At 45.8% G+C, this 20,989-nt stretch overlaps 1 protein-coding gene across 1 annotated transcript; it reads right to left on the minus strand.

The window, feature by feature from the left end:
• Window positions 1–9,093: 9,093 nt before the first annotated feature.
• On the minus strand, window positions 9,094–14,517 carry LOC139562477 (arylsulfatase I). The gene is made up of 3 exons (XM_071380203.1): window positions 12,345–14,517; window positions 11,689–12,021; window positions 9,094–11,450 (listed from the first exon to the last, which is right to left on the minus strand). The coding sequence occupies exons 1-3, from the start codon at window positions 12,647–12,649 to the stop codon at window positions 10,355–10,357; spliced, it is 1,734 nt and encodes a 577-aa protein (XP_071236304.1). The 5' UTR covers window positions 12,650–14,517; the 3' UTR covers window positions 9,094–10,354.
• Window positions 14,518–20,989: the final 6,472 nt, after the last annotated feature.

The following is a 20,989-nucleotide window of genomic DNA, read 5'->3' on the forward strand; positions in this document are numbered from 1 at the left end:
TATAAAAAAAAAATACAAAACAGAAATATCACATTTACGTACAGTGCCAGTCATAAGTTTGGACACACTTACTCATTCAAGGGTTTTTCTTTATTTTAAAAAATGTCTACATTGTAGAATAATAGTGAACACATCAAAACTATGAAATAACACATATGGAATCATGTAGTAACAAAAAAGTTTTAAACAAATCTAAATATATTTTATATTTGAGATTCTTCAAAGTAGCCACCCATTGCCTTGATGACAGCTTTGCACACTCTTGGCATTCTCTCAACCAGCTTCATGAGGAATGCGTTTCCAACAGTCTTGAAGGAGTTCCCACATATACTGAGCTCTTATTGGCTGCTTTTCCTTCACTCTGCAGTCCAACTCATCCCAATCCATCTCAATTGGGTTGAGGTAAATCAAATCAAGTCAAATCAAGTTTATTTTATATAGCCCTTCGTACATCAGCTAATATCTCGAAGTGCTGTACAGAAACCCAGCCTAAAACCCCAAACAGCAAGCAATGCAGGTGTAGAAGCACGGCGGCTAGGAAAAACTCCCTAGAAAGGCCAAAACCTAGGAAGAAACCTAGAGAGGAACCAGGCTATGAGGGGTGGCCAGTCCTCTTCTGGCTGTGCCGGGTGGAGATTATAACAGAACATGGTCAAGATGTTCAAATGTTCATAAATGACCAGCATGGTCAAATAATAATCAGGAGTAAATGTCAGTTGGCTTTTCATAGCCGATCATTAAGAGTATCGCTCCTGCGGTCTCTAGAGAGTTGAAAACAGCAGGTCTGGGACAGGTAGCACGTCCGGTGGACAGGTCAGGGTTCCATAGCCGCAGGCAGAACAGTTGAAACTGGAACAGCAGCAAGGCCAGGTGGACTGGGGACAGCAAGGAGTCATCATGCCCGGTAGTCCTGACGCATGGTCCTAGGGCTCAGGTCCTCCGAGAGAGAGAAAGAAAGAGAGAAGGAGAGAATTAGAGAGAGCATACTTAAATTCACACAGGACACCGGATAAGACAGGAGAAGTACTCCAGATATAACCAACTGACCCTAGCCCCCTGACACATAAACTATTGCAGCATAAATACTGGAGGCTGAGACAGGAGGGGTCAGGAGACACTGTGGCCCCATCCGATGATACCCCCGGACAGGGCCAAACAGGAAGGATATAACCCCACCCACTTTGCCAAAGCACAGCCCCCACACCACTAGAGGGATATCTTCAACCACCAACTTACCATCCTGAGACAAGGCCGAGTATAGCCCGCAAAGATCTCCACCACAGCACAAACCAAGGGGGGGCGCCAACCCAGACAGGAAGATCACGTCAGTAACTCAACCCACTCAAGTGACGCACCCCTCCTAGGGACGGCATGAAAGAGCACCAGTAAGCCAGTGACTCAGCCCCTGTAATAGGGTTAGAGGCAGAGAATCCCAGTGGAGAGAGGGGAACCGGCCAGGCAGAGACAGCAAGGGCGGTTCGTTGCTCCAGAGCCTTTCCGTTCACCTTCACACTTCTGGGCCAGACTACACTCAATCATATGACCTACTGAAGAGATAAGTCTTCAGTAAAGACTTAAAGGTTGAGACCGAATCTGCGTCTCTCACATGGGTAGGCAGACTATTCCATAAAAATGGAGATCTACAGGAGAAAGCCCTGCCTCCAGCTGTTTGCTTAGAAATTCTAGGGACAATTAGGAGGCCTGCGTCTTGTGACCGTAGCGTACATGTAGGTATGTACGGCAGGACCAACTCGGAAAGATAGGTAGGAGCAAGCCCATGTAACGCTTTATAGGTTAACAGTAAAACTTTGAAATCAGCCCTTGCCTTAACAGGAAGCCAGTGTAGGGAAGCTAGCACTGGAGTAATATGATCAAATTTCTTGGTTCTAGTCAGGATTCTAGCAGCCGTATTTAGCACTAACTGAAGTTTATTTAGTGCTTTATCCGGGTAGCCGGAAAGTAGAGCGTTGCAGTAGTCTAACCTAGAAGTGACAAAAGCATGGATTAATTTTTCTGCATCATTTTTGGACAGAAAATTTCTGATTTTTGCAATGTTACGTAGATGGAAAAAAGCTGTCCTTGAAACAGTCTTGATATGTTCGTCAAAAGAGAGATCGGGGTCCAGAGTAACGCCGAGGTCCTTCACAGTTTTATTTGAGACGACTTTACAACCATCAAGATTAATTGTCAGATTTAACAGAAGATCTCTTTGTTTCTTGGGACCTAGAACAAGCATCTCTGTTTTGTCCGAGTTTAAAAGAAGAAAGTTTTCAGCCATCCACTTCCTTATGTCTGAAACACAGGCTTCTAGCGAGGGCAATTTTGGGGCTTCACCATGTTTCATTGAAATGTACAGCTGTGTGTCATCCGCATAGCAGTGAAAGTTAACATTATGTTTTCGAATGACATCCCCAAGAGGTAAAATATATAGTGAAAACAATAGTGGTCCTAAAACGGAACCTTGAGGAACACCGAAATGTACAGTTGATTTGTCAGAAGACAAACCATTCACAGAGACAAACTGATATCTTTCCGACAGATAAGATCTAAACCAGGCCAGAACTTGTCCGTGTAGACCAATTTGGGTTTCCAGTCTCTCCAAAAGAATGTGGTGATCGATGGTATCAAAGGCAGCACTAAGGTCTAGTAGCACGAGGACAGAGGCAGAACCTCGGTTTGACGCCATTAAAAGGTAATTTACCACCTTCACAAGTGCAGTCTCAGTGCTATGATGGGGTCTAAAACCAGACTGAAGCATTTCGTATACATTGTTTGTCTTCAGGAAAGCAGTGAGTTGCTGTGCAACAGCTTTTTCTAAATTTTTTGAGAGGAATGGAAGATTCGATATAGGCCGATAGTTTTTTATATTTTCTGGGTCAAGGTTTGGCTTTTTCAAGAGAGGCTTTATTACTGCCACTTTTAGTGAGTTTGGTACACATCCGGTGGATAGAGAGCCGTTTATTATGTTCAACATAGGAGGGCCAAGCACATGAAGCAGCTCTTTCAGTAGTTTAGTTGGAATAGGATCCAGTATGCAGCTCAGGTCAGCTCAGCTCAGGTCAGATGATTGTGGAGGCCAGGTCATCTGATGCAGCACTCCATCACTATCCTTCTTGGTCAAATAGCCCTTACACAGCCTGGAGGTGGGTTTTGGGTCATTGTACTGTTGAAATACAAATGAAAGACTCACTAAGCGCAAATCAGATGGGATGGCGTATCACTGCAGAATGCTGTGGTAGTCATGCTGGTTTAGTGTGCCTCGAATTCTAAATAAATCACTGACAGTGTCACTAGTAAAGCACCCCCACACCATCACACCTCCTCCTCCATGCTTCACGGTGGGAACCACACATGCGAAGATCATCCGTTCACCTACTCTGCGTCTCACAAAGACACGGCAGTTGGAACCAACAATCTCAAATTTGGACTCATCGGACCAAAAAACAGATTTCCACCATTGCTCGTGCTTCTTGGCCCAAGCAAGTCTGTTCTTTTTTTTCGTGTCCTTTAGTAGTGATTTCTTTGCAGAAATTCGACCATGAAGGCCTAATTCACAGGAGTCTCCTCTGAACATTTGATGTTGAGATGTGTCTGTTATATGAACTCTGTGAAGCATTTATTAGGGCTGCAACCTGAGGTGCAGTTAACTCTAATGAACTTATCCTCTGCAGCAGAGGTAACTCTGGGTCTTTCTTTCCTGTGGCGGTCCTCATGAGAGCCAGTTTCACCATAGCTGTAACGATAATCGTCTGGAGAAGGAGAGGAGGACCAAAGTGCAGCGTGGTATGTATCCATAATACTTTTAATCAAAATGAATACACGAACAAAAACAACAAAACGACCAACGAACAGTTCTGACAGGTGCAACAAACACTAACCAGAAAATAACCACCCACAAAACACAAGTGGGAAAACAGGCTACCTAAGTATGTCTCTCAATCAGAGCCAACGATAGACAGCTGCCTCTGATTGAGAACCATACCAGGCCAAACACATAGAAATAGAAAAGCTAGACCTACAACATAGAATACCCACCCACATCACACCCTGACCAAACTAAAATAGAAACATACAAAGCAATCTACGTTCAAGGCGTGACAATATCGCTTGATGTTTTTTGCGACTGCAGTTCTTGAAATGTTCCGCATTGACTGACATTCATGTCTTAAAGTAATGATGGACTGTCGTTTCTCTTTGCTTATTTGAGCTGTTCTTGCCATAATATGGACTTGGTATTTTACCAAATAGGGCTATCTTCTGTATACCACCCCTACCTTGTCACAACACAACTGACTGGCTCAAATACATTAAGAAGGAAATAAATGTCACAAATTAACTTTTAACAAAGCACACCTGTTAATTGAAATGCATTCCAGGTGACTACCTCATGAACCTGGTTGAGAGAATGCCAAGTGTGTGCAAAGCTGTCATCAAGGCAATGGGTGGCTACGTTGAAGAATCTCAAATATAAAATATATTTTGATTTGTTTAACATTTTTTGTTTTCTACATAATTCCATGTGTGTTTTTTAATAGTTTTGGTGTCTTCACTATTATTTTACAATGTAGAAAATAGTAAAAAATTAGAAAGTGTAGGTGTGTCCAAACTTTTGAATGGTACTGTAAGTATTCAGACCCTTTAATCAGTACTTTGTTGAAGCACCTTTGGCAGCGATTATAGCCTCGTGTCTTCTCGTTTATGACGCTACAAGCTTGGCACACCTGTATTTGGGGAGTTTCTCCCATTCTTCTCTGCAGATCCTCTCAACCTCTGTCAGATTGGATGGGGAGCTTCACTGCACAAATATATTCAGTTCTCTCCAGAGATGTTCGATCGGGTTCAAGTCCGGACTCTGGCTGGGCACCTCAAGGATATTCAGAGACTTGTCCCAAAACCACTCCTGCATTGTCTTGGCTGTGTGCTTAGGGCCATTGTCCTGTTGGAAGGTAAACCTTTGCCCCAGTCTGAGGTCCTGAGCGCTCTGGAGTAGGTTTTCGTCAAGGATCTCGCTGTACTTTGCTCATCTTTCCCTCGATCCTGACCAGTCTCCCAGTCCCTGCTGCTGAAAAACATTCCCACAGCATGATGCTGCCACCACCATGCTTCACCGTAGGGATGGTGCCAGGTTTCCTCCAGACGTGTGTCAGAATGTGTGCGTACTGGTAGCGAAGTCAGGTGCAGGAGAGCAGAGATTTGTGAACAGGCGCAAACTTTATTTAGGCAAAAGTGCAAAACGCGCAAAACAGTCACAAGAATTATGTTTAACAATAAACATCTTCATGAAAAATAACACGGAAATAACAAGCCAGTCTGGCGCGTCAACAATACACACGTAACACAAACAATCTTACACAAAGACATGATGGGGAACAGAGGAATAAATACATGTAGTTTGATTGGGGAATGAAAACCAGGTGTGCAGGGACAAGACAAAACAAATGGATACATGAAAAAGGGAGCGGCGATGGCTAGAAAGCCGGTGACGTCGACCGCCGAACGCCGCCCGAACAAGGAGAGGAGCCGACTTTGGCGGAAGTTGTGACAACGTGACGGTTGGCATTCAAACCAAAGAGTTCAATCTTTGTTTCATCAGACCAGAGAATTTTTTTTCTCGTGGTTGGAGTCCTTTAGGTGCCTTTTGGCAAACTCCAAGCGGGATGTCATGTGCCTTTAACTGAGGAGTGTCTTCCGTCTGGCCACTCTACCATAAAGGGTTGATTGGTGGAGTGCTGCAGAGATGGTTGTCCTTCTGGAAGGTTCTCCCATCTCCACAGAGGAACTCTGGAGTTCTCTCAGAGTGACCATCGGGTTCTTGGTCATCTCCCTGACCAAGGCCCCTCACCCCAGATTGCTCAGTTTGGCCGGGAAGCTAGCTCTAGGAAGAGTCTTGGTGGTTCTAAACTTCTTCCATTTAAGAATGATTGAGGCCACTGTGTTCTTGGGGACCTTCAATGTTGCAGACATTTTGTGGTACCCTTCCCCAGATCTGTGCTTCGACACAATCCTGTCTCGGAGCGCTACGGACAATTCCTTCGACCTCATGGCTTGGTTTTTGCTTTGACATGCACTGTCAACTGTGGGACTGTCACGCCCTGATCTGTTTCATCTGTCTTTGTGATTGTCTCCACCCTCCTCCAGGTGTCACCCATCTTCCCCATTATCCCCTGTGTATTTATACCGGTGTTCTCTGTTTGTCTGTAGCCAGTTCGTCTTGTTTGTCCAGCTTACCAGTGTTTGTCCTGTCAGCTCCTGTTTTTCCCAGCCTCTCTTTTTCTCGCCATCCTGGTTTTGACCCTCGCCTGTCCCATCTCTGTACCTTCCTGCCTGACCCTGAGCCTGCCTGCCAACCGGTACCCTTGCCCCATCTCTGGATTATTGACCCCTGCCTGCCTTGACCTGTATCTTGCCTGCCCCTTGGACTATTAAACCATTGTTTATTCAACGTGTCTGCATCTGGTTCTTCCCTTGATTCCTGATAGGGACCTTATATAGGAAGGTGTGTGCCTTTCCAAATCCTGTCTAATCAATTGAATTTACCACAAGTGGACTCCAATCAAGTTGTAGAAACAACTCAAGGATGATCAATAAAAACAGGACGCACCTGAGCTTGATTTCGAGTCTCATGGCAAAGGGTCTGGATACTTATGTAAATAAGGTATTTCTGTTTTTTACTTTTTTACTTTCCGAAGGCACTGTATCTTTATTTGTGAGTGTGTGTTAAAAAATGAGTGTTTGTGTATGTTTTTTGTTGTTGACAGATATAGTGTTAATGTGTGCCTGTTTGTGAGTGCATTTCTCTCACTGACGCAATGCTTTGTCTCTGGACTGGGCATGCCTTTTACAGGCAGGCAGCATTGTGGAGGGAGAGTGCCAGTGATTACAGAGTGTTTGCGGTGAACACAGGAGCTGTGCTCTGGCTTCTTCTGTAATTACAGGGAGGCAGACTGATATGAAAGCCTAATTAGAGCGGTGCAGAGGTGCCTCAATATTAATTGCAGCATTTTCTGTGATGTTCCTGTCGGACGAGACTTCAGCAGGCGGTGTGCTGGGTTGAGTGGTGGGTGGTAACAGTGGGATGTCAGATCCTGGGAGGAGAGAGGGAAGAGGAGAGATGCGCTGTTAGCCACTTTCCCCTCTGCCAAAGAAAAGCTGTATGTATCATGGGTGAAGGAATGCATCGGCCTAATATGGAAACAGTGTCCGATTCCAAGTCAGTGCCCTTTGACCTCTCCTGAATGTAACCCATTTAATTTACCTTCATTTAACTAGGCAAGTCAGTTAAGACCAAACTCTTATTTTCAATGACAGCCTAGGAACAGTGGGTTAACTGCCTTGTTCAGGGGCAGAACAACAGATTTTTACCTTGTCCGCTCAGGGATTTGATCTTGCAACCTTTCGGTTACAAGTCCAATGCACTAACCACTAGGCTACCTGCTGCGACAATATTATGTGTACTTATTATGTATTCCAGTGCTGGTGTATTGCTGCAAGGGTGGTCGTCTCCTAGATGTAAAGCTGTTGTGAAGCGGTAAGTGTCATAACTGGTATACAGTACCTTAGGTGAAGGCATATCAAAAGGTCGCGAGTTTCAGACTAGTCCCTCATACTTATAAGCCTTGATTGTTCATCTTAAATTGGTCACGAGTCCTTCATCCACACCACATGTACATTGCGCGTGCACACACACACGCCCCCCCCCCCCCCCCCCCCCCAATTGAGCAGCAGAGCCAAATTTGAGCTGAGTGAGGAAAAAGCCTCTCATAAACTGAGACAATAAAGCCCTCCCCTCTCTTCCTGTTTTTGTTGCTCTGTCGTCATCGTATTACATTGCATTATTTATATGCGTAGCAGACACCTCCAGCCACGGCTGGCTGAAGAGCTTCTACGTTCCACAGCAAACAACTCCGCTACACAGCAGTGGAGAGAGATGCAGTAGTGGAACCATTGAGGTTGAGTGACTCACTCAACAAGAATTATGCCAATTTGGCTGGTGGGTGGCCTCTCCTCTCTTCCTAGGTCATCCTCCAAGGAAGGAGTGAACTTTGAAATGGTGTGTAGAGCACAGCTGATGAGTAGAGGATGGGCAAGGATTCAAGAGACGAGAGCATCGCCTCCCTCATCCAGTCCTATTGACTCTCTCTTTCAGAGGAAAGTAAAAAGGACTGTACTCAATTCTGCACTTTCCAAATGCCTGTTTGTTAGCACTCTATCTACACAGAGTAAGGATGAGCATGACATTGTTATCACCAACAAAAAACAATACATGAAGTATACTATACTGTATCTGAGTCGGTCTGTCTTTCACCACAGCGAAAGGATGAGCAAGACATTATCGGCAATCATATGGTGAAACCCCAACAGAAGACATGGAGGTATCTGCATAAAGCTGTTCCTTCCCTTTTTCCTCGCAGCTATCGGATATCACTACTGTACGCCCACAGGCTGTCTCTGTTGATTACAACACCATAGGATTCTTCTAATGACCCATTAAAAGGACATCAGAGCAATTCCAAGGGTTAATAGGTGACCCTTTACCAATGGACACTGTCAATGTGTTTCTGCCCATTCATTGTCATCACACAGTTTTAAAGAGTGACTATTTAACTGTGTTTCAGTGTGTTTATACTACAGTATGTATCTACTATCCACACTATCTTCATGTGTACTACACACGACTTCACTCCAGGGCAACAACCCTTTCTTTCCTTTTGACTCAACACGCTAGAGGTATTTGAAGGCAGAGAGCCCAACTCTGAACATATCAGACTGTTTCATCTGCCATTGTCGCTGTGAGCTCATTACAGGTCACTTCCTCCCAGCTGGCCTTCTGGACACTTCGGCGATTTATAGGTTCTGTCGGTTCCTCATTCCTGCAGGACCCACTGTGTCACTTCACAGGAAATAACTCGCTATATGTCTTTTGACACAGACTGACGGGGGCCTCTAAGTTGCTCATCTCATTCCCAGATTCCAATTTCAGTATTTTGGCTGCAAGGATAGTACTATGCATGTATCTACATGGAATGTGTGCACACACACGCACATACACATATACACACAGACGCTCAACACAAGTGACAAATCGCCCACACATTCTGTCAAAGAGTATTTATAAATGGAAAGCAGCAAAAGGCAGAACACATTTTGGTTAGCATCAAATTATACATAGGCACTTACTGGTATGTTATGACATGTTCATGTTCACAAATGAGGAGAATACAGATAAGACAGGGAATGCTTCAAATGGCCTTGCTGCCCCCTAGGGAGCCTTCCTCCTTCTTCTCTCCTCCTCCTTACTGTTTATGTAACTCTGCATATCAGTTCTCATTTCTCACAAACATATTCATCCTCCCCATCACTTATGAACTGACCTGATCTCTGAATGAAATGAGAAAGATTGAGGAGGAAGAAGACGAGAAGAAGATGACGAAGAGAGAGGAGGAGGATGAAGAAAAGTTTCCTACTGCTGTGGGAAAGAGGCAAGAAGCAAGAGAAAATTAGATGAAATTAGGGAAAGATAGGGAGAGAGGACAAGGGGGAAGGGTGAGACTTGGCTAGAGAGGAGGAGGCAGGGAAGTAGTAGGCAGCTTGGTGCACACTCTGTCATACTGATGGAAATGAGAAATAAAGAGTGTTTCTCTGTCCTGTGCGTGGGATTGCTGCAGGATTGCTGAACATAGCCTACATTATCTCCAGTACATGCATAATCACACACATTCGTTTCTACACAAATGGCTTACAGTCAAGAGATGCAAGCTTCACATCTGATCTGATCTGGCTTCTGTATTGTTGCATGTCCAAACCTGTGTCACCCTGATCTAGTCTGATTCAGTTATATCTGCATTATTTCACAGTCTGGGATTTGCCAGCTGGCATATCACACTTACTTACGGTATGAGCTACATATGTCTGGAACATGGCTTAAGTTCTAGGTGTACTGTACTGTAACAGCACTGAAGAGCACAACAGCCACAGTATCTCTGGCTTAGCTTATGCTGGCCAGTACCCACTTTAGAATTGTGACGCAATGAGGTGTTGTTTAGAGTTGGTTTAGGGAACAGAGAAGTATTTGATAAGCAGTGTGTAGCCTAGAAGGTCCATTCTATCACCACGTACAAATAACAAAACAACAAATGAAAGAAATATCTCTCTGGGTGTCCGAGTGTTATTCTGATCGTGTCCTTCTGTTCATGGGCAGATGAGACATCAAAACATCACTCTCAACATCAATCTTACAGTTGCACAAAGTCACCCTACTTAGTGGCCAGGGGACAGCCAGTGACTAAGATCCAGTATCATGTAGGCCGGTCAGTCCTGCCTGTACATCCACGTGCTCCTTCCCTCCCTCTGTGGACTAAAAGAAGAGAGAGGACCTCTGCATCCGGGAGCCCACCTTCTTAAAGAGGGCTTTCAGTTTGCACACCTTACAGTGCCTCATTTTACTACTCTTCCCCTTCCCTTTCCCTCCCTCTCCGCTGCCCTCTGAACCCTCGCTGCCCTCCTCACCCAGCCATGGTGTCCACACCCCCCCATGGAGCTGGGGGTCCGCCATGTGGTCATCGGGGGGGTTTCGGGGCGGCACGGCCGTCTGGTTGTACTCGGCCAGCCTGGCCAGCAGTATTTTGACCACCTCAGGCCTTGCATCGGCTAGGTCTGACCTCTCATAAGGGTCAGCGGTGATGTTGAAAAGCCACACAGACTTCCCTCTCTGGTCCCGACGTTTCTCCATGCCCTGCCACTGATGGGGCCCCCCGGGCAGGGTCTGAGGGGGCACCCAGTCCCCATCACCCACATTTCCCGTCAGCAACTTCCAGTCCCCGGCCCGGATTGCCGCCCGCAATGCCGTGTCCCAGATGCCAAAGCCGTTAAGGGCCAGGGTCCTGGAGTCTGCCTCCCCAGGCCGTCGGGATACCGGGTCGATGTTGAACAGGATCTCAGTGCGGGGGCAAGGCAGCCCCTGGCTGATGGCCCCCCACACATTATGGCCGTCCAGCTGGCCTCGGTCCTTCTCCGGTGCCCCCGCCAGAGACAGCAGGGTTGGGTACCAGTCAGAAACATGTATCAGTGCCTTGCTCACCTTTCCTTTCCTCTTCAGGAGTGGGCTGTGGACGAAACCCACCGCCCGTACTCCCCCCTCCCAGTACGTGCCCTTCCCCCCACGCAGTGGCCAGTTGCAGCCCCCAGAGAGGGGCTGGCCCCCGTTGTCTGAGGAGTAGACCAGGACAGAGTTCTGGTAGAGGCCACGAGTCCTCAGCTCCTGCACCAGCACCCCCACACCCTCGTCAACACAGCTCACCATGGCTGCGTAGTGTCGTCGCGGGCGGTTGTCCAGGGCACTGTAGCGTTGCAGAAAGTGGTTTGGTGCCTGGAGGGGTGTGTGGACGGCCTGGAGGGCCAGGTACAGGAAGAGGGGCTTCCGGGGGTCATGGGCCCTCAGGATCTTCTTAACCCTGGACAGAAAGAGGAGGCAACCAGGTCTGGGTTACATCTTTATATAACTGAGACATTATGTAAAATACATAGATTCCGTGGTGTCCAAACCTCGGAATCTACAACCTCACAATTCTAATCAAATGCAAATCACTCTAAAAACCTCTTCATTCCGTTTCCAACATGAACAATAGTGTTTACTACTAGATAAGCTCCTTCTCATAAATATCACCAGATGTGTGTAAGACCTGGCCTCACCTCTCTATGTAGAGTGTTGTGGAGTAGTTACCGCTCATCTCCCAGGCTGGTCTGTCCCCATCGTGCAGGTCGAAGCCGCAGGCCTCAGCCTGGTCACAGCTCTGGTAGGAGAAGTGGTCACCGCTGCCAGTCAGGGAGCCCAGGAAGCTCTGGAAGCCGCGGCCCGTGGGCAGGCAGCCCGGCCGGCAGAAGCCCAGGTGCCACTTTCCTACCATGTGGGTGCTGTAGCCCGCTTCCTGCAGCCGCTCAGCCAGGGTGGGCGCATCCGGGGGCAGGCACAGCGGCTGGCGTGCCCGGATGATAGAATGCTGGAGGCCCGTGTGAATCTGGTACCTGGAAGAAACGGGAAGTGGAGTGGAGGTCAGGGCGAAGCCAAGATTATGTAATTTCCCAAACCACAAAGGGAAAGATTCCCAGAACCAGTGAGACATCCCTCCCATGTATTGACAGGGATCAACGTCATCACCTTCACACATTTGATCTAAACGCATACAGTACATGTCTATTCACAACAAAATGCAATGTGTTGACAGATCACTCCTCTATTTAGAAGAAAGGTTATAGGAATGCATAGAAGTGTGAGAGGAATTAGATCATTCCGGATAATACTAGATAGACTTAATAAGCCAGTGCAGTACAGTAAGTACATTACTCACCGCCCGGTCATAAGCTGGCTGCGTGAGGGTGAGCAGATCGGTTGGACATAGTAGTTCTCCAGCTTCACCCCTTCTCCAGCCAGCTGGTCCAGGACCGGAGTGTGGATGTCCGAGCCATGGTAGCCCACGTCCCCATAGCCCTGGTCATCCGCCAGGATGAAGATGAGGTGGGGAGGCATGGTGCCTGGGATCCCCCCAGAGCCCGAGTCATCCTGGGTCTGACCCCCTCGCATGCAGCAGAGAAAGGCTAGTACGGCCACTCCGAGCAGGGGGAAGCCCGACTCGACAGCCCCTCTCATAACCATCGTCAGTCTGGAGGTTAGTCTCTGTCTGGGATCTGCTACTCCGATTTAGAGCAGCCTTGCGGAGCCCTCCCTGCGCTCTGTCTGCACAAACAGTGGGGGTGGTGAATGCAGGAGGCTACCTGTTGAGACCACTGAGTTGCATGGGGAGCATAGTGAGTGTACGTACACCCAAAGAAGGATTGATCTTTCTTGCCCCTACCACTCTGTTGTCTCCCTATTCATCTCCACGTTGCATAAGACGTCCTTGATGTGGTGCGAGTAGGTGAGGGTAGTGGATAATGTCGCTGTCTGTGAGATAGTTTGGTGTGTGTCACACTTAGTGTCCCTCACACTGCTCTGTCTCTGTCTCTATCTCAGGTTCTGTCTAAGTTGTGCCTGTCTGGGCTGTGTGTGTGTGTGTGTGTGTGTGTGTGTGTGTGTGTGTGTGTGTGTGTGTGTGTGTGTGTGTGTGTGTGTGTGTGTGTGTGTGTGTGTGTGTGTGTGTGTGTGTGTGTGTGTGTGTGTGTGGTGTGTGTGTGTGTGTCTAGTCGTAGGTACATAGGCTTCCCCTTCACAGCAACTTGCCACATTTTTCTACCCCTACAGGCGCCTCCTGGGTCGACTGGGCAGAACTGGGCCACTGGCTGGCGCACACACACACACACACACACACACACACACACACACACACACACACACACACACACACACACACACACACACACACACACAAAATCAAATGTTATTTGTCACATGCCTCGTAAACAATAGGTGTAGACTAACAGTGAGAGAAAATATTGAAAAATAATAACAGAAGGAATAAACACACAATGAGTAACGGTAACTTGGCTATTTACACTGGGTACCAGTACTGAGTCGATGTGCAGGGGTACGAGGTAATTGAGGTAGATAGGTACATATAGGTAAGGGTAAAGTGACTAGGCAACAGGATAGATAATAAACAGTAGCAGCATATGTGATGAGTCAAAAGAGTTCACGCACGTACTCACACACACACATAAACTCAGCAAAAAAAGAAATGTCTCTTTTTCAGGACCCTGTCTTTCAAAGATAATTAGTAAAAATCCAAATCCAAACACACAGATCATCATTGTAAAGGGTTTAAACACTGTTTCCCATGCTTGTTCAATGAACCATAAACAATTAATGAACATGCACCTGTGGAACGGTCGTTAAGACACTAACAGCTTACAGACGGTAGGCAATTAAGGTCACAGTTATGAAAACTTAGGACACTAAAGAGGCCTTTCTACTGACTCTGAAAAACACCAAAAGAAAGATGCCCAGGGTCCCTGCTCATCTGCGTGAATGTGCCTTAGGCATGCGCTACAGGGAGACAGGACGGACAGCTGATCGTCCTCGCAGTGGCAGACCACGTGTAACAACACCTGCACAGGATCGGTACATCCGAACATCACACCTGCGGGACAGGTACAGGATGGCAACAACAACTGCCCGAGTTACACCAGGAACGCACAATCCCTCCATCAGTGCTCAGACTGTCCACAATAGGCTGAGAGAGGCTGGACTGAGGGCTTGTAGGCCTGTTGTAAGGCAGATCCTCACCAGACATCACCAGACATCACAGCATCGCCTATGGGCACAAACTCAGGACGGGTAAAAAGTGCTCTTCACTGACAAGTCGCGGTTTTGTCTCACCAGGGGGGACAGTCGGATTCGCGTTTATCGTCGAAGGAATGAGCGTTACACCGAGGCCTATACTCTGGAGCAGGATCGATTTGGAGGTGGAGGGTTCGTCATGGTCTGGGGTCGTGTGTCACAGCATCATCGGACTGAGCTTGTTGTCATTGCAGGCAATCTCAACACTGTGCGTTACAGGGAAGACATCCTCCTCCCTCATGTGGTACCCTTCCTGCAGGCTCATCCTGACATGACCCTCCAGCATGACAATGCCACCAGCCATACTGCTCGCTCTGTGCGTGATTTCCTGCAAGACAGGAATGTCAGTGTTCTGCCATGGCCAGCGAAGAGCCCGTATCTCAATTCCATTGAACACGTCTGGGACCTGTTGGATCAAAAGGGTGAGGGCTAGGGCCATTCCCCCCAGAAATGTCCGGGAACTTGCAGGTGCCTTGGTGGAAGAGTGGGGTAACATCTCACAGCAGAACTGGCAAATCTGGTGCAGTCCATGAGGAGGAGATGCACTGCAGTACTTAATGCGACTGGTGGATACAGACTGTTACTTTTGATTTTGACCCCCCCCTTTGTTCAGGGACACATTATTCAATTTCTGTTAGTCACATGTCTGTGGAACTTGTTCAGTTTATGTCTCAGTTGTTGAATCTTGTTATGTTCACACAAATATTTACACATGTTAAGTTTTCTGAAAATAAATGCAGTTGACAGTAAGAGGACGTTTCTTTTTTTGTTGAGTTTATAATGGTTTTGAAACTCCTCCAAAAGCTATTGAAAATCACGTGGAAGATACAGATGTATGATCTTAATTTGATCACCCTGTTGCAGGATAACTTTTTGCAGGACATTTGAAACGTGTAGTGTATTTGAGGTTTAAAAAGGCTTGTGAAGTTTACAATTTCCACTTTGAAATTTCACCTGATTTTCCCTTGCAAAAAATGTATCAACCCCTAAAATAAATTCCAATAAATATAATCCACATAATAATGCACATTTCCTGTTGCTGTAGGATTATTTTCCTGCTGCGGCAGGTACCCTAGCGGTTAAGAGTGTTGGGCCAGTAACCGAAAAGTCGCTGGTTCAAAACCCAGAGCCAGCAAGGTGAAAAAATTTGCCGTTCTGCCATTGAGTGAGGCAGTTACCCCCCAACAACAACTGCTCCCCGGGCGCCGATGGCGTCGATTAAGGCAGCCCCGAACCTCTCTGATTCAGAGGGTCGGGTAAAATGCGGAAGACACATTTCGGTTGAATGCATTCCGTTGTGCATCTGACTAGGTTTCCCTTTCCTGTAGCAAACTGTCTCAAATTATGATCCTGCATCTGTATAGTTCACGGTGAAACATAATGTTGACACCTCCTGGCCACAAGGTAAAGTACAACCCCAAGCTCCAGCTGCATTGACAAGTACAGTGCCTTCTAGAGACACAGCTGCTGCTTTAAAGCAACATGTGAAAGGTCTGCTTTGTGAAACAACAAGTAGAATCAATGCCTCCCATCCCTCACATTTCAGTTTAATCATAGATAAGCTTTGAAAACACAGAGCATCAATAGATCCGTCTGACGGCCTGATGCTCACACACCGAATCATATTGATTTATTAAGTTACCTTTCTGTAACCACAGGAAAGTGTCGGTTTTGCGCTCATTCAATTCCCAGAAGAGAAGATTTACCAAGGAATATTTTCTCCATATAGTATTAGTTATATTAGGCCTATTAGTGGTCAAATTGAAGTAATGATGAAATATTTTTTTTCAGTTCTGAAGCCTGTAGTTGAATCAGAATATGATTCATATAATAATAGCTGTATTATTAAAAGCACATTATCTGACAGAGAGTAGATCTTCATTAGGGTAAGTCAACCTAGTACAGTGCAGTAGTACCAGACAACCAGGTCTTATTTCAGAGGACATTCTCTCACTATTAAGATCTGAAGCAAATATGACATTTCAACAAAATATTTTGTCTTTCATTACTTAATACCAGTTGAACGAAACCACCATTGATGACAATTCAACTTCCCATACGTACACAAACAGTGAACTCTATCTTGTGATCAGCGAGTACAGAAACATCGCATCCTGTATAGTGAGCAACATACCCTGGCTGCCTTCCACTTTGTGGGCCTATCGACCAGCCGGTCTCTGGTTCGCCCCCACAACACTACTTTCCCATAAAGCTGAGAGAAAATCAATGCCACAGAAAGAAGTCAATTTCCTACAATAGGGCCAAAGCAGATACAGTAGCTATTTGATTTGATTTCACAGCCCTTTAAAAAAAAATTTTTTTTTATAGTCATACACAGAGGAGGTGTGGGGAGCAGTGGGAGGAGGGAGGGGGGAGAGAAACAACGGTACGAGAGGGAGAAGTGGGAGGAGGGAGGGGGGAGAGAAACAACGGTACGAGAGGGAGAAGTGGGAGATTGGAGACGGGAACATAAACAGACAAACACTCAAAAAAAGAACAGTTGCACAGAGCCATCAGTGTAGATCAGGTCTTGGCAGGAAGGAGCAAACCCGGGGTTGGATAGGGATGAGGGGGGATAGAAATAAGAGGTTCATGGAAAGTGACAACTGTCTTCTTGGGGGAGAGGGTGGCTGTATTAGGCAAGTGCAGGGTCTTGTGCTGCTCCTTCCTCTGCCTGGCTGCTCTCCAAGGAGCCACAGATAGATGTGAAATAACCGAACATACAGAAATAACATCTACCAGTTTTCAAAAAGACAACACACTCTCAGGACATGAGTCATATGATCTCATTGAGATATTGTTATAAGAGTTCATTAAAAAAATACAGTATTGTAAATGTTTTGGTGAGCTGAAAAGAAGCCTCTCTCCGAATGTGGTAGGATCATGTCAGACAAAACCATTTGGTGATTTCTGTTTACCATGGGCAGAAGAGCTAGGCTTAAATAATACAACCCTAGGCTGTGTGTGAATTGACTCTGTATCATGGTGCCTGCTGCCTCTTCTGCCTAGCGTGCAAGCATGTGTGTTCTCCATGACATAGACACCAGTGACCTCCCAGACATGTTTTGGAAAGAAAGAAGAGTATATATGGCAGGCAGGGTCTCAGGCAGACTGGCAGGCAGGGTCTCAGGCAGACTGGCAGGCAGGCAGATCTTAGGGAGAAAGATGTATCTGAATAAATAGGGTTTTCATTCTCATCCTACAAAAAAAATGTCTGAGGTAATACATACATTCACAACACACTGATTTCTGATAGAGACGCTACCTTGTTCTTGGTTATACATTTTGTGTGTGTTAGCAAGCTGTGGAGAATAGTGGTAACCAGTCATCAGCAATTTAAATTAAGTGGAGATGAGAACCGCTGAGGTCACACACGATTAAAGAGACAGACAGACAGACAGAAGCAGTGGAGGACATCAAACATGACACATGTCAGTAAGAATCATGTAAAACTCGCTGCACTATATTTGTATTCATTATGGACCTCCATTAGTTACTACCAAGGCAGCAGCTACTCTTCCTGGGGCCCAGAAAAATTAAGGCACTTCTATACCATTTTTTGTAATTTTTGAAATACAATACATTTCACAACAGATTTCACAACACATTAAGTGTGTGCCCTCAGGCCACTACTCTACTACCACATATTTACAACACAAAATCCATCTGTACGTGTGTGTATAATGCGTATGTTATCGTGTGTGTGTATGCGTGTCTGTGTGTGTGTCTCTAAACAGTCCCCATAAGGTGTATTTGTATCTGTTTTTTAAATCTGATTTTACTGCATGTGTTACTTGATGTGGAATAGAGTTTCATGTAGTCATGGCTGTATGTAGTACTGTGTACCTCCCATAGTCTGTTCTGGACTTGGGGATTGTGAAGTATCCTCTGGTGGCATGTCTTGTGGGGGTATGCATGGGTGTCTGAGCTGTGTGCAGGTAGTTTAAACAGACAGCTTGTGCATTCAACATGCCATACAGCCTAAAGGAGATGTTTCACAATTGCTGCTCTGAAATTCACCTTATCCCATTACAGTCCCACTGGTGACAGGATTCATAATTCACACACAGACACATGAACGCTCTTACACACACGCACACACACAAACACGTAGATCGAGTGGCTCGGGGTCATGTATAGGCCTACCTGCGTTGAGAGATATACTAGTTCTGTCTCCCTGAAGTGAAGATATAGTTTTGATAACAATGAAAACTATTTGAAGGTGATCCCGCCACTGACCTTGTAATGCAGTCCCAGTAGTACTCTGGTATCATTTTGGGTATCACAATGGAAACCCAATTATTTCCCCATTAATCTCCATGTCCATAGGAAATATGATATTCAGAGCAAGACAAGGACCATACCAAAACAAGCCTTTCAACACCATTCCATCATTCCATGAAATACTTTGTTAAATTAACTAGTTTGTGCTGTACTGTACTTTCTCCTCCTTCCTCATAGGCTAGCCCGTGATTGCATCCTCCCCATCAAGCCTGTCCCCTGAGAAGAGCGTCGCTCCACTAGACTGATCAATAAGGAAGAGGATTACACAGCCCCAGAGCTGCCTACAGCCAGTGTTGCTGACTATTTTTCAGTGAGAATCGCTATTGGCTCCTTGATTTGTCGCTAGATGACGTTTTGCTATTGCCGCGACGACTCCAAGAGCAACAATTTGTCTTGCTGCGGCAACAACTACGGTCCCCAGAATAGCGTTTCGCCCCCTCTCCCTCCGCACACCCCCTCCCTGTGTTTATCTGCCTGTGTGTTCCCTGTGTCTGTGACTACTGTTGCGCAGACAGCTTCTCCCTCTCTCGTGTGTGGCAGAATATAGTGGAAAAGGCCCTAAATGCTGTCAAAACCATAGAAATCTTCGGTGTCAAAACTCCCCAAAGGCAGCTTGAAAAGTAGCTGAATTTGTCGCTGGAAAGGTCTGAAAACACAGTAATCTAAGTCTGCTCACTGTGTTGGAGGGCTGCCCGATGCACAGATAGAACAACGAGTTATTGCATACGCGCACTTCACAGAGTAGGCGTTCCCCAACGGAAATATGCAAATGTTTGCTAGAACGCGGGAATCGGATCTCGCTAGCTCGTGGTTGGCTCTTCTCACCACCTTGCTTGTTCTGCCCACTATGGCTGCTTTGCTACCATTTGAAACGACAGGCTTTGGTCTATCTTAGTTCATTTAGAAAAATCTTTGGCCAATTGGTTACAGCGCCATCCGGTGGCTTAACAGAGCAATGCATGCAGACTGTTGCGCGGATATCCCTGTGGTAAGGGGTGTACGGTTCTTTGACCATTTAACAGTGGTGGAGGTATTCTATGTCATACTTGAGTAAAAGTAAAGATACATTAATAGAAAATGACTCAAGTAAAAGTGAAAATTACCCAGTAAAATACTACTTGAGTAAAAGTCTAAAAGTATTTGGTTTTAAATATACTTAAGTATCAAAAGTAAACGGAATTGCTAAAATGTACTTAAGTATCAAAATTAAAAGTAAAAGTATAAATAATTTCAAATCCCTTCTATTAAGCAAACCAGACAGCACAATTTTCTCCTTATTTTTACCGGATAGTTGGGGCACACTCCAACACTTAGACATAATTTATAAACAATGCATTTGTGTTTAGTGAGTCCGCCAGATCAGAGGTAGGGGATGACCAGGGATGTTCTCTTGATAAGTGTGTGAATTGGACCATTTTCCTGTCAAAATGTAACAAGTACTTTTGGGTGTCAGGGAAAATGTATGTAGGAAAAAGCACATTATTTTCTTTAGGAATGTAGTGAAGTAAAAGTAAAAAATGGCAAAAATATAAATAGTAAAGTAAAGCACAGATTCCCCAAAAAACAACTTAAGTAGTACTTTAAAGTATTTTTACTTAAGTACTTTACACCACTGCCAATACACGACCCAATGCTGCTGAAAAATGTCATCTCAAGTTTGAAGAGGGTTTCTTTCATTATGAAGGTAAGAGTTTCTCCTCATAGTGCCCTATCCATAGAGAGAGACCACATGAGGATGGTTACAATATACATACATACTTCACTGACAGACAGTCAACCAGCTGGCCCATGAGAAAGCTGTGTGTGTGTTTATGTGTGCGTGCATGTGTGTGTGCACATGCACAGGTGTGTGACTCACAGCTGGCAGCAGGCATGGGTCAAAGAGGGCCACATGGCTCTCTCAGGTCCATGTCACTAAGCAGCTGGCACAGGCATTAGCTGTGAGTGGGTAAAATCACTGGGGAAGCCAGAAAAAAAAGCCATATTACAACCTATGTGTTGTGATAAATGCGTTGTTGGCTCTATAACCTGTTAGTTCGTATGCCTTGCAACTGTGATATATTTGTATAATTTTGTTTAACCTTTATTTAACTAGGCAAGACAGTTAAGATCAAATTCTTATTTACAATGACGGCCTAACCCGGCCAAACCCGGACGACGCTGGGCCAATTGTGCGCTGCCCTATGGGACTCCCAATCACGGCAGGTTGTGATACAGCCTGGAATCGAACCAGGGTCTGTAGTGACGCCTCTAGCACTGAGATGCAGTGACAAGAAGAGGCAGAGACAAGAAAACGCAATGGCAGAATAAATTCAACCACACCGTTTTTCATCACAAAACCGGAGAGCAACCTCTGTCCAGTGAAGTCCACAAAGCATATTGCATGTAACAAACAGACTTACAGCATGGTCAAGCGAGTTAATGTTTCCGACCTTT

This window comes from Salvelinus alpinus, chromosome 32 (assembly GCF_045679555.1).
Source record: "Salvelinus alpinus chromosome 32, SLU_Salpinus.1, whole genome shotgun sequence".
In the NCBI taxonomy this organism is placed as follows: domain Eukaryota; kingdom Metazoa; phylum Chordata; class Actinopteri; order Salmoniformes; family Salmonidae; genus Salvelinus; species Salvelinus alpinus.